The sequence below is a fragment of the Miniopterus natalensis genome, chromosome 2, assembly GCF_054644295.1.
Source record: "Miniopterus natalensis isolate mMinNat1 chromosome 2, mMinNat1.hap1, whole genome shotgun sequence".
In the NCBI taxonomy this organism is placed as follows: domain Eukaryota; kingdom Metazoa; phylum Chordata; class Mammalia; order Chiroptera; family Miniopteridae; genus Miniopterus; species Miniopterus natalensis.
This window is the reverse complement of record NC_142082.1, coordinates 34322448-34337139: the sequence shown is the minus strand read 5'-3', so window position 1 is coordinate 34337139 and position 14692 is coordinate 34322448. Positions and strand designations below refer to the sequence as shown.

General features: G+C 33.4%; 1 protein-coding gene across 1 annotated transcript in view; it reads right to left on the bottom strand.

The window, feature by feature from the left end:
- NALCN (sodium leak channel, non-selective) overlaps positions 1-14692 on the bottom strand; it is a 253658-nt gene that overhangs the window by 138337 nt on the left and 100629 nt on the right. Inside the window, exon 11 of the mRNA XM_087814251.1 lies at positions 4802-4969. Coding sequence (XP_087670377.1) covers positions 4802-4969 — 168 coding nt within the window. The remainder of the gene's footprint in view (positions 1-4801; positions 4970-14692) is intronic.

The window sequence follows — 14692 nt, the reverse complement described above, 5'->3', positions numbered from 1 at the left end:
CTAGATTTTAATTTTTACACATACAAAATAATATATGTTTGGACTTTCCTTTCCAGCATTCTTAGCTTCCTGCTCCTTCTGATTTTCCTTTGACAAATCATTATTACTACACTCTTAGTCCATGAGGTCCACAAGGGGCTCCCATATCCCCAAGATCCAGGCCTGGCCAGAGTATTCACAATTACTTGAGTCATCAGAACATTTGTTGTACCTGTAAGACGCATTCCCTTTTTTTATTACCAATTGGCAATACTTTAAGAACCACTTAAGCCTCAAGCTTCTGGGAGCCATCTTTGCCACTACATGGAGAAAGTCAGCGTAAGAATGATATCAACACAGAAGAAAAGTGAGTAAAGAAATAGGCTGGCCCTGACTGGTGTTTCTCAGTGGTTAGAGCACCTGCCCTTGCACCTAAGGGTCATGGATTTGATTCTTGGTCATGGGCAGGTACCAGGGTTGCAGGTTCCATGCCCAGGCGGGCTAGGGTCGGTGCAGGATGCAACCAATTGATGTGCCTCTCTCACATTGATGTTTCTCCCCCCCCCCCACTCCCTTCCACTTTCTAAAAATCAATGGAGAAACTATCCTCGGGTGCAGATAAACCAAAAAGAAAGAAAGAAAGAAGGAAGGAAGGAAGGAAGGAAGGAAGGAAGGAAGGAAGGAAGGAAGGAAGGAAGGAAGAAAGAAAGAAAGAAAGAAAGAAAGAAAGAAAGAAAGAAAGAAAGAAAGAAAGAAAGAAAGAAAGAAAGAAAGAAAGAAATAGACTGAGTCCCAATAATACCATTTTAGCCTCTGAATTTTGCCACACCCAAAGCCACATTTACCCCATAAAGTTTGAATTAACAGGAGATATTAATGGTAACCTTATCATTCCTATTGTCTGCAGAACACAAATCATATGGTTTTTAGTCACATGTCTAGTAAACAAAGAGACAAATGTTTAAAGAAGTCAAGAAAATGTATATGTCCTTCATGCTAATTTAAAGTCCTTTACACAATACTTAAAGAAGAAAAGTATGAGAAGTCACGCTGTTCAAATTAAGCATTATATCACATGTATGGTTAAGTTACCAGTTTTTCCTGCTATAATACTTAATGTACATTCCGAAATCAGAGCATATTACACTCAGGTTATCTTTCCAAACAACAAGCAAATCACTTTATCATAAAAACTATAGAAATACTAACATTCATATTAATACCCAGAATAATAATCTGGAAAGATTTCACATTTTTATCAGATTTGTTTATTCTCAGACATAAATGATCAGTATCTAGTTGCTAACATCTAAATATAGGCAAGTTTACAGAAACACTTTAACTGGTTTTATAGCTCAAATTTTGTACTGTTTCCCCCACTTGTATTAAAATCATATATGCAAGATTTCCTATGCAATTTTGAGTCTTATCCTGAATTCTAATAAAAACAGCCTATGCACATCTGTGCAATTTTGATAAATTAATATTTCATTAGCTGGAAGAAACAGCTTAACACAACTCCCACATTGGTGATTTGATCAGCAATTTCAAAGGATTAACCCTGCATCCCAGGAAAGCCAAAATCCTTATAATTATTTTCATTTTTTTGGAGAGAATATGATTTTTACTATGGCTACCCAATATTTTGATTCTATGTTCCTACTGATACAAAATAAAGTAAGCCATATTCTCAAAGATAAGCTCTGTAGGACATTCTGTGATTGTTTCCAAATCACATTTTCCTGGTCTCATTTCTAAGTCTCTCTTAGAGACCATTCTGTGGGTTAGTAGTAAGACACTATAGAAATTGTGTGGTGAAGAATATGAGCTGTGAAATTAAACTTGTTGGGGATACTTATCTATCGTTTGCTACTTATGCGGTCTTGGGCAAGTTATTAAATCTCTTGGGACCTCAGTTTCCATGTGCACTGTCTAGCTCACAGAACTGTTATGAAACAATGCATTCAGCACAGTGACTGGCACATAGTAAATGCACAATAAATACCAGCTGATGTCATGATTATCCCATTATGTCAGCACCATAGCATTTTTTTAAGACTTCATTAATTCCCATAGGACAGTGCTGCCCTATGTTCATCCCAGCCCAGCCACACTGGCCTTTGTGCTACTCCTTGAACAAACCAAGCATGTTTGCACCTCAGGACAGGTGCCATGTGGTTCTCTCTACCTGGCATGCTTCCTCCCTGAGCCTCTTAGGGCTGATTTCTCACTCTTTTCAGTCTCTGCTCAAATGTCACCTGTTCAGAGAGAGCTTCCAGGACAACTTATCTAAAATGACACCGCACCCCACAGCCTCCATCACTTTTAATGTTCTTGTTTCTTCTTTATACCACTTCTGGTACTTGCATTCTACATTTTGTTGTGTACTTGTTTGTGAACTGCTTGATCCCTGGAATTTAAGCTTATTGAGGTGGGGAACTTCACTGCCTTGTTCACTTCCTCCCCTCAGTATCTGGACAGCTCCTGGAACACTAGGTACTCAGCTAACATCATTTAAATAAATAGATGAGTAACACCAATAACAATTAGTCTCAGAAATAACTGATATTTTAAAGGGAGTCATTTTGTAAAAAACTGTTGACTTCATATAAATATGAAAATATGAAATTTACTAAGGGAATATTTGCTGCCAACACAGTGAAGAAAGATCCATTGAACTGAGAAGTGTGAGGACCAACAACAGAGATGTAAGTGGACCCATCAGGAGCCAATCTGTTTGGTACAATGGGTTCTCCATCTGGGAATCTGCAAAAATCCTGTGACACCTAAACTTCTTGAGAGATTTATTTTTTTTAGCCACAAAATAACTGAAGTAGTTTTGAATTATTTTTTTGGAAAAACATACTCATGGCCATGTATAGAAAGATACAGATGAAAATCACTTAACTATTAATGTAAACTATTACAAATTATAATCCTGAATTAAAGACACCAGTAAAATTGCAAATTTCACTGATTGCATATTATGTGAATAAATTTACATTTATATCTATATAAAATTATTAGAACCATGAATACAAATTCTAGATATTTTGTAAAATCAGACTAATAGAAAAACACTAGAGATAAAGATTATTAATTATTTGTAATACTTTGGTTTATTTCTTTCCAGTCATTGTTAAATGTTATATAATTTTAGACTGTTTTGCATTTAAATAAAACAATTATATCTCTAAGTTATTGCAAATTCATTATGGTTATTAATTCTATAGTCAAATTTGCATATGACTTGCTAAGCTATTCCTCAAATGTTTACCATTTAAACAGTTCCCATTTTCTCTCATAAGAATTCCAATTTTGATCTATTTCTAACTTTTCACTAAAAAATTATCTGTGAGAATCTATAAGAATTTTCAAACCCTGAATATATTTTACACTATATTCTTGTTGAAATAGGCATATACATTTTTAAAATTTGGCTGCTTTGATAGGTTTATATTAAAGTATCGTGTACCTCTGATTATCAGGCATATTTTCTACAATTATCTACAATGGTTCTCTAAGGCAGGCACTACATGCTCATGTTGATTTTGTGAATCGAGATAGCACTGTCCAAGAGCTTATAATGCACGAATGTTTGGGGAGCCCATTTGTATCAAGAGTTATAAACGTGTATATGTCTTGCCCCAGCCATCTCACTTATGATAACCAAGCCCAAGGACATGACCCAACATAGGACAAGGGATTAATGTTCAAAGACGTTGACAGTATTCAATGCTTGAACCGTGATATCCCTCCATGATTTCAATACTAGAAGCTCAGCTTTTTGTGTTGCAGGGTATTTGTTTTTCATTTTTGTGAATTATATTTTCATGCCCTATTCTCCAGGTAACTGAAATACTGAGTTTCAGGTTGTGATCTGACATCTTAAGTTAATACTGCCCTGAAAATGACAGCTTTGGTATTACCAACAACAACAAAAAATCAATGAAGTTGGAATGCATTTTCTTTCTTCTAAAGAGTTAAAATCTTGTTTCTCTGAATTACTTTTTAAAAATTCTACTGCTACTTTGCTCTCCAAAAATTTTAAATATCTATTAAAAAAATGCATATTATGATTTTTCCATAGTAAATTATACAAATTACCAATTTTTAGTCAGAAAATGACTATGCTTGAGACTTGAAAAATTAGGATATCACATATATAGACTTTATCATTTTGACCAAGTATTCAAGAGAACAATGAGTACACTGCTATTATTCAACAATTACAACAGACATAATTAATATAATTACTTTTGTTTACTGATAATTATAAAATAATGTATTTCAAGATATCACATTTAAGAAAACAGATCCAATTATAAAGAATTAAAGGTATTATTTAATCATCATAAAGAAAGTAATAGACATTTATAAATAATTAAACTTAATTATAATCTTTTAAGGTAAGTTTTATTTCTAATTTTAATTGTAAGCCATTATTAAGCAAATATATGTTGGCTTTTTGAAAAGGCAGATCTCCACTTTGAATTAAATTCTTATTTCCTACTCTTTAAAGTGTGTCAACATCTTATGTAGTTTCAAATTTGATATATATATAGATGTATAATACCAACATATATGTAAAATATGTATATCTTCACACGGTGCTAATTTATGAACTGTATTTAAAATATCTCCATTTATTACTGTGAATTTTCAGGAGTTTTAAAACCAATGTTAACAATTTATGTACATGCTATTTTGAGTTTTTAAGATGTCATCAGACCTATCTTAAATTTGTATTTAATAATTATACATAATTGTTATATATAAACATATATAGTTATTATAATGTGAACAGTATTATTTGTATTACCTGAAAGTATGTGAATTGAGAATGATAAAGATCTGGATATACATGAAGAGTAGTTCCAATCACAAGTAGAAGCTCAAATTTGTGGAGTGATGAGCTAATATATCCAGTAAATCCCAAACACCATATCTTCAGAAGCGCTTCTAAATCAAAAAGTACGGTAAAAGCCACCTAGGGGAACAAAGAGACAGTGGAATTGAAATCTAAAATTATAAATTATTTCAAAATATTTTAAATATTTGTCAGTGCATGAATTTTAGCCACTATCATATAAAATGAGGAGCCCACAAGAATCTAGAATGACATTTTATAAAAAAATAGTTTGAAACACACCAATTAGAACATAATAGACCAAAAATATCGTAAGTAATCAGAAAACATATGTTAAAATGTTAACTCTTTGTGACTAGCATTATATCTTCATTACCTCCTATTTGATAATATCTAAAAGTCATTGCTATTGATAGAATTACTATATACACAGCAAGGGTGCATTTTTGTATAATTTGTTTACTCTAAAGATAAAATTTCTATAATGCACCTGGTATATTATAAAACAACTTACATATTAGTAAGCAAAATTAAACTAAAATATAAATGTTTAAATATTATTTTTGCTTTGGGCCACATAAACAAACAAAGATGGATTCTATATCAAGCAATATTTGTGTGTATATGCACACATAAATTAACATATTAGTACAATATATGTCTATATTATTAATAAAATTAATAATCAATATTACTATATAAATTAGCTCAGTATCAATCTATCACATTAATTCTATGAGTTTGTTATTACAAACACCAATATTATAAGATACACATGTAAATATAGCATGTACTATTTCTTTACTTGTCTTATGGGATAGAAAACTCATTTTATAAAGAAGTTTGCAACTGGAATTAAAATGTGCAATACCAGCTTAATTCCTAATTAAAGAGCACAAGGCTGATTGATGGAATTAGTCATAACATACTCTTTTGAGGAGATACAGGAGAATTTATTGGAAGGAAGGAATAAAGAAAGCTCACTTATTTTTTCTAGGCTAACATAGAGTATCAGAAGGGATTTTTTCCACTCAAATTTGAAAAATGTGGAGAAAAAATGGAGTTGTAATAACATTTTTAGGAATAAAATACTAAAAGCATTGTAGGCGGTTAATTTAGATGTCAGGAAGAAATTAACATTCTTCTCAATCTAGCACTTTTGTAGACTCAAGTTCCTGTTTAATTTAAATTGTCATGTCTCTTTTAAAAATGTAAAACAGTAATGAAATAATCCTGAATACAAAGTATTAAAATCCCCTGCCCACCTTTGTCAGGTGATTGATATGAACCTCTGCATACTTTCTCTTCAAACATTTCCTACCTCATTCAAACATATACTGTGTAATCACATAAATGAGCTTGCATTTTATCTGTAACTCTGCAACTTGCTTTTCTCATTCATTAACAGTCATAAGATACCCCCCGGGATAAGAGACTTAGGTCCTAATTATTCTTTTTATCAGCAGCATAATTTCTCATAGTATTAAATGTTTATTTAATTCAACATTCTCCCTGATGACTCACTGAAGAGTGGGATTTCCTTGATAACCAATTATCAGGAAAAATGTTAAGCATTTTGCTGCTTCAATAACAAGACTATATGAGCCATCCGTATGCAATATCCATATTTATCGAACTTTCATATCTATAAAAAGAGTCTCAAGTCTGGCATTGCTGGGGCAAAGGGCAGGTTTGTGGAGCTTTAAATTTTAAGTGGTATTAATAAACTACATTTAAATGTTACAGTAAATCATTTGCCCTCCAGCAAGGTAGGAAAGTGCTTCTTGTCCTAAATCTGCACCATCACCAGATGTAATCAAACTTTTGCTTATCTGTTCATATGTGTATTGATTATTTAGATTTATTTTTCTCTTTAAAACAATCTTCTATTCTTAACCTTACCAATTTTCTGTGGTGATGTTTTGTCTTTTTTATCAGCTCCTGGGGTTGTTGATATTAAGAATGATTAGTAATCTCTCTCTGCTATATGAACTGCAAATATTATTTCCCTAGTCAATAGTCTGATTTTTAACTTTGGTGGCATTCACTCTATAAACACTTTAAATTTTCTCTGGTCATATATGTCTATCTTTATTATTTTTTCTTTACCTTTTACATACAAAATAGGTCTTTAGAAGGATTAATATCAAGTTTTCATATTCAGGATCACACTGTGTTTTTTATTTTATTTATTTGGACTATATTTTTAATAAAACATTTCCCTATAAAGATGTTATTGTTTCTTGTAAAATTTATTTCTTTGAATTTAATATTCCAGTCACTAATATAAATGCATTTTTTTTACCTTTTATTTTTTTATATTTTTAAATTTTATTTTTGTTTAAAATATTACAGATGTCCCTTTTTGTTCCCAATGACCCGCTCCACCCCGTCCCATCCCCCTCCCCAGTTCCTCTCCCCACCATTGTCCATGTCCTTGGGTTGTACATATACGTATATAAATTCTTTGGTTACTCTCTCCCCCTCCATCCACCCGCCCTCCTCCATCCCTCTGACATTCATCAGTCTGATCTATTTTTTATTTATTTTTTACCATTCTACCTAGTTAGTTCCATTGAAGAGAAAAGCTATTGATTTATCTACATTGATTTTTTTAACAACCTCGCTAGATTCTTCTATTAATTCTAAGACTTTTAATAAGTTCTCCTGGGTTTCATAAAAATATGTACATTTAATTTACAGATGAAGATAACATTTTCCCAAGATTTATTTTGGAGTTAATTGGATTAATTTATTAGCTATAATAGTACAGCTGTATAGTAATATACTAAATAATGAAGTGGGAATAAGAGGAATCCATGGCCCTCCTTTTCCATGAAAGTTTCTTCAGCATTCATACATAACGACTGCAGTGGGTTTTTATAATTAATTTCTACTGTGTTTAAAGGCTTTTCTTCTCTTCCAATTCTACTTAAAGAAATTTACCCTTTGATTTGTTGAGGTAATGAAATGTACCACAAGAGCCCTAGATGTTGACCATTTGTATATTCCTGGAATAAACCCTGAATGGCAATTCTAATCTGCTGGGTTTTATTGCATAATATTTTCTTTATAATTTTTTGTAGCTACTGTCATATATGAAATTGGTCTATAATTTTACTTACACTATCATATCAGGTTTCCATTAATCTTATGCTAGTTTTATCAAACTTATAGAGTTTTCCATTGTGTGATCTGTAATTGCTTAAATACAATAAGAAATAACTCATCTTTGAAAGTAGGTAAAATCCAGCAGGAAAACTATTCCCTTTTGTAATGGTAGATTAAAGCTTTCCAATGTTCTTCTGATCAGGTTTCATACCTTGTTCATCAGTTTGGTACTTTGCCAGGAAATCATCATTTTCCTCTAGATTTTTCATGACCTGTGTTTAGAGTACAGTTTTTCCAGAAAGGACTGGTTCTGTGGGGTGCATGGGCTATCTGACAAATCTGGTACGCCTTTAAATCAATTTTGTGGCTGATGCTTCTCAGATCCTGAAAGGAATGTGACTTGGACCTCGAATCCCTTGTGAGGACAGGATTGTGCTTACACATTTTCAGTAAGGGTTATTCTTTTTAGATCCATCTGGAGTTAAGGTCGTGACAGAAGTTTGCCTTATCATTTCCTTCTTTCACTGAGGAACGGACCATCCTGTGTCCTCATGTTATGTGAGGGTCTCTGTTCTGACACTTCACCATACACAGTCTCTTCTTTGGTCCAGAAATTGCAAATTCTAGGTGACATGAATATGCAAATGCTCTCAGGGCAGCCACTGGCTCTAGTTACCACTGGGCATTTTGAGCTCACATCATTTGGCCTTGAGGATATTCCTTAATTCTGCTAAGTATTTTAAGTGTTTTAATATTTAGGCACCATTTTTTAGTTGTTTTGCCTTTTGGGGCCACCTTGTATGTGTTTCCTATGAACAATATACTATTTGATTTTGTGTGTAAGCATAATCAAAGTTTCTATGTCTTTTGACAGAAAAATTCAACCTGCCCATATTCAATCTACCAAAATTATACATGGTCTGTTTGCTATCTAGTGTATGAATGTCATTCTTATTTCATCTTTAAACCTTTCCTTGTCTTTTGCTTGGCCAAATTGTCATTAATTTCTATTCCCTCCTTGTTGATTTGGATGTTCTACTGTGCTTTTCTAACCCTCCAGATTATTTCAACAATCACAAATCAACATATACTTTTCATTATTGCATCTAACTGGAATCATTGTAAACTCCTCTTGCACACAAATTTGCTTGCTCACCCCTCCCCCACACACTGCCAAGCTGCAATTTCATGGTACTTCAATCTCCCTGTTCTCCATCGATATCACACCCCTTCCTAAATCCTGCTTTTTCTGAGGTCATACACAAATAAAATTCTAGTTTCTTGAATTCTTGATTTTTTTCAAATTTCTTTATTTGACATTTTAATCTCCCATTTGGATCCAATACCCACCACTTTTCTTTCATCTTCTCTTATCTAGACCTGTGGACTGAGATGAATTTATTTTACGATTAACATACTTTGGAGTAGTTTCCTCAAAGAAACATCAAGGCTTGTATACTCTCTTAATCCTCTCCTATCTAAAATACATTTTTAACATGGACATGACTATTTTGGCTGCATACTGATTCCTGAGTTGCTGTTCTTTTCTATCAGTGGTCTCTCTCTCTCTATATTGGTTCGCTGCTTTCTACTTTCCAATATTTAAGATGAGGCATTCAGTGAACAATATATTTATCTATCTTGGCTTTGCAGGTTATTTAAGCCTATTTAGAGGCTGCAAAAATATTTCCTTTATGTTTGAAACCAAGGAAGGTCACCAGGATATGCCTAGAAATGCATCTCTTTTTCATTTAATCTCCCTAAGATTTAGTGAGTCCTTTTAATCTACAGATTTGTGCTTTTCCTCAGTGTAGGAAAAAAGCTCTTCTCTTATTTATTATTTTTTCTCTTTTACTTATCCCCTTTTCCCTTCAGGGGCTCCTATTATGCACAACTAGGTGGCTAGCCTCTCATGATTTCTATTCTTTCTTTCAGTTATTTTTTCCACCTGATCTCCCATATTAATAATTAGCTCTCAACAATGACCATACCCTTTTTAAAAATTCACTTTTTAAAATTAGGCAAAGTTTCAGAAAGTTTGTTTGTGCCTTAATTATCTCTCCTTGGGACACTAAACAACCACAACAACAACCCTCCTGTCTCTTCCATCAATTCTACTTGATTGGGAGCTTGTGTTCATCTTGGATTTCTGAGTCTCATCTTCAATTTCTGAGATCCTTTGTATACAAATAATTTTTCTTTGATTCCCCATGACTATATGTTTGTTTGTCTTTTATACACTCTCAAGCAAATAAGGCCTAGCAGAGAACACTAATTTTTGTGATAAATGACCTAACAACCTATGGCTCTTTGCTGGGCATCAGGAGGAAGCTGCTCTGTGTCAGGATTCTTCACCAGCTGGTGGAATCCATTCCCAATCATTCACCTGGGAGTAATTCAGCTTCTAGGGAGGGTCCCTTCCTGGACTACAAGCAACCAGTGGGCAAGTGCAAATCCTTTGCAGGGAATTAAAAGCTTTCTGTACCCGAGCAGCAACCCCAGGGGACCAGAGGACCCAAATCTTTGCTACAAGTCCTAACAAAAGCCAGTTCCCCTCTAGCCCTAGATTTTTAGTCCAGGTCCTGCAACAATATGAGGAAGCCCTCTAGACATCTTGGGGGATCTCCAGAGAAACTGAAACTGAGACGTGTCCATCCTGAAGGTGCCCCAACAGTCTGACTTGGCTGTTATATTAGTAGAGGGAGAAGTGATGGGCACCCAATCTTCCATCTCTCCTCTCACCTGTATTTTCAGACTTTCATTCCAAAGGAAGGAATGTAATACATACCAAACTGGTCTTTGTTTTAAGTAGGGAACTACAGTTGATGCTTGAACAACATGGGGGTCAGAGGTGCCGACCCCCATATAGTTGAAAATCTGCACATAAATTTTAACTCCCCTAAAACTTAAGTTGTCCCTCAGAATCCATGGGTGAATGGTTCCAAGACCCCCACAAATACCAAAAGAAGTAAATGGTCAAGTCCCTTATATAAAATGGCACAGAACAATTCATACAGTTGGCCCTCCATATCTGCAGACTCTCAATCATGGATCAAAAACAGTACAGATGTTTATTGAAAAAAACACCTGTGTATAAGTGGACACACACAGTTCAAACCTATATTGTTCAAAGGCCAACTTTACTAATAAATGCCTGAAATATATCTGAATAGATTATCCAATTAAATATAAATACAATTAATTGCTTTACTAACTTTGTATTTGCTATCAAAAAGACAGATTGAATGAGCGGTTTAAGTAATCATAATTCATAATAAAATATGCAGTTGAATCCATTTGCATTATTATTTGCTTGGTGGGAAAACCATATGCTTTCAAAGACACTAAAAGGCACTAAAATGATTTAGCAAATTGTGATTAATGTATAAATACACATATTCCCACTCATTTTCCTTCTATAATTTCTTATTCTAATTCTCCTGGTATCAAATACCTCCTTCTTAACATAATTAGTTAATTGTTACAAGCTAACACTCCAGTTTTCTGAAAAACTCTATTAATCTCAAAGTGATCAAATTTTATGGAAAAATACAGGAGTGGGCAAAAGTAGGTTTACAATTGTGAGTATGTGAAAGAGTTTATTCGTGTATTATTTATTACCTATTGTATTGTTTATTTGTATTACAACTGTAAGCTTACTTTTGTCCACCTCTGTATAATACATAAAAATATGTCTTATTTTTAACTCTGGGGTTAACCTCTTGTAGGTGAAAACTATGTCAGGAATTAATGGAAACATTTGGAAAAATTAAATTATCTTAAGTGATCATCATCTATTTGGTGTAGGTTAGAGGGTTTAGCATAGGGTTTCAATTCAGAGGAATGTAAAAGTTTGGAAGAATTAGAGTAGAAGCAGTGTGGGGGCAGTTATAGTAACTCTTTCTAAATGGGCAGTTCCAGTCTGTGTTGGTGAACTCAGCCTTGAAAGAACTTGCCAGGGTCATGCTGCTGGGCATATAAATGGGCGAAGGCTCCTAGGTTGTTTGGAGAACCTAATTACGTGCAAGGATGCCCCATGAGCATCACCTGAGCATGTGTGGTCTCAGGGCTTCCTGTCAATCCCAAGCGCTCAGCAGTGCAAACTGTGGGAGGGTGGATTGCACTCGTCACTCCCAGCCTGGGAGCTTGCCATGGCCTCGGCCTCTTCACTCTGCAGCCCCCGGGACCTTTCCTCTGTCATGTACCCTTACAATACATTACACACATCTGTGAGTGCTTAAAAGGTGTAACTCATCTTTTTATGAGTGAAGGCAAGATTTGTAAGAGTATCACAAACTTTCATATATATATATTTTTGTCACATTACTTGAAAAAACTTGAAAACAATACATGAAAACGTATGAAACAATATATTAAAAAGCATAATCTTTCTTCTTACTATTTCCCTAAATCAGTGTTTACAACCTTTTGAAAAAATTGCCTCACCTTAAGGAAGAACTTTTAGATATTTTGTTCCTAATGACCACACCACACAGCATTTTAATACCACAAATATGTGATAAGTCTGTTTATGCACTCCACATATCTACCTCTTCTTATATACAGAAAGAATAAGATGCTTTTTGCCTCTTTAAGAACAAATTTCTACCCCCATAGAGGTGCTTTCACCCCCTGTTGAGAATATATACCCCACACATATATCAGATTTGTTGTTACCACAGGGCAGTGTAACTAATATTTTCAGGAACACATTGTTATGAGTTCTTTATTTCTTTTCCAAATTTTCTTTTTATAATAATAATACATGTTTTATTTAATATATACTATAACCAATCCTCTTACCAAGAAAATGATCAATAATAAAATGCAGATTTTAAAATTAAAGGTTATTGTTCTAAGAAAAAGTATTATATTTGTTCTCAAAACAGCACATAACTGAAAGGTGCAAGAGATTAGCTTAAAATGCTTGTTTTCCAAAAGAACTTGTAATGATATTTGTGAGACTGGAAGGTAAAACAACAAGATGGTTGCCAAATTTTTAAAGCAAGGAGAAAAATAACCAAGTAGAAAATGGCATGCTTAATATGAACGGAACAATGGAAACTGTTCTCCCTTTGAATTCAGTGAATAATGTATGTGCATTTATAGGTGACAAATTATAAATGAGTTGGTTGTGCCATGCAGGTCTGAGAAGATAAAATGTGAGATACAGCCCATATGTGGAAAGATATTTGAAATACATTATTCAAGATTTGTGTTGACTTTATTTCATAATTTCAAATAAACATGGGTATTCATGAGAAAATGAATGCATATTTATCACAAAAGAAGATTATAGGACAAAACTCACAAGAAACTCAATTCAGGTAACCCGGTTCTCTTAAATGAAATCCAGATTAAATAACACCAAAATAAATGATTACCTCATCATTCGAGAGGTGTCTTTAAGTCACCTACTCTTAGTCTGTAGTGTACCTTCAGTATCCTATGTAAAGAGCAAATTTTTGAGATGGCTCACTGAATAGTCCAAAATGTTGCTCTCTTATTATTTTTCACCTAACAAGATACTGCCCAAATCCTTTAGAAACACACAAAATAGCTAATGTCAGAAGAAGACACTTATTTAATTCAAGTTTCCCAGAAAATGAAAAGTTAAACTTAATGGTAATATGAAAGACTGCTGCTATGACAAGATTAGTTACTTTCTTAATTTGGTCATTTCTTTTGATTAATGAGCTGAACTGTGTGCATCAGGCTTCATTTGAACTAAAATAAATGGCACTTTCACTTAATTTCATTTTAACAAATATCATAAAACCAAATGTCTTCAGAGGAACACAGAAATTACTTTTCTAGAAGAGATGACTTCCTGCAAGATGGCAAAATGAGTCCATACTTTCTGAAAGTTTTTTTGATTCAAACACTAGCAATCACAGGCATACAGGAAACCAAAGAGACATCCTGGAGTCCTACACAAGGTAAACGTCTCTCTTGACCAGAAATACAGCAGAGACACAACACACATTGTTAGAACTGCTCAATTTGGTAGTTTCTTAAAAGAGGAATTTTGTTAAAATTGTTAATCTTCTGTGTATAACGCTGTGCTGATAAATTTCTGTTCAATGTGCAGTCTAGTCTACAGATGTATTTGTATATTTTTATAGAACAATAGAAAAGTATTGTTCAAGTTGTCTTATTTATTAAGAAAATCTGAATACACATTTTAAAATATAATTATGTCCCTTCTAAAATGTGATTTTATGTGTATTAATAACAATGTATTATCTTAGATCAAAATGAAAACTCTTACAAAAGAAAATAAATCTTTACCTTTTTACATTTATGCACAGCCTAGAAATCAAAGGAAAGTTTTTCCTGTTTCTTAACTAATTCTAAATTTAGGTTAATTAATCCGAAGTAACAAAAGTCCCCAGCTTCACAATAGATGCCAAGCAGCTTGATTTATGTTTAGAGGATGGTTTTTATACTGCAAGTTGACCCTTAATGGGTTGAGTGGTTTATTTTGGATTTTCTAAATAATTTATTCTGGAACACAATGTGGGAATTCAAGAAATTATTTCTCTAAAAGCTCACGGTTTTTTGTGTTCTGTTTTAAAAATAAACTTTCCAAAATATTACATAATGTTATTGCCTTAAACACTGTATCATTATAGTTCATAAATATGAACTGCTGTTATTATAGCCATTTTAAGCATTAAATAAGATAATAAATTCCTTTAAAGCACTTGGAAACATAATAGAAACTCCCCC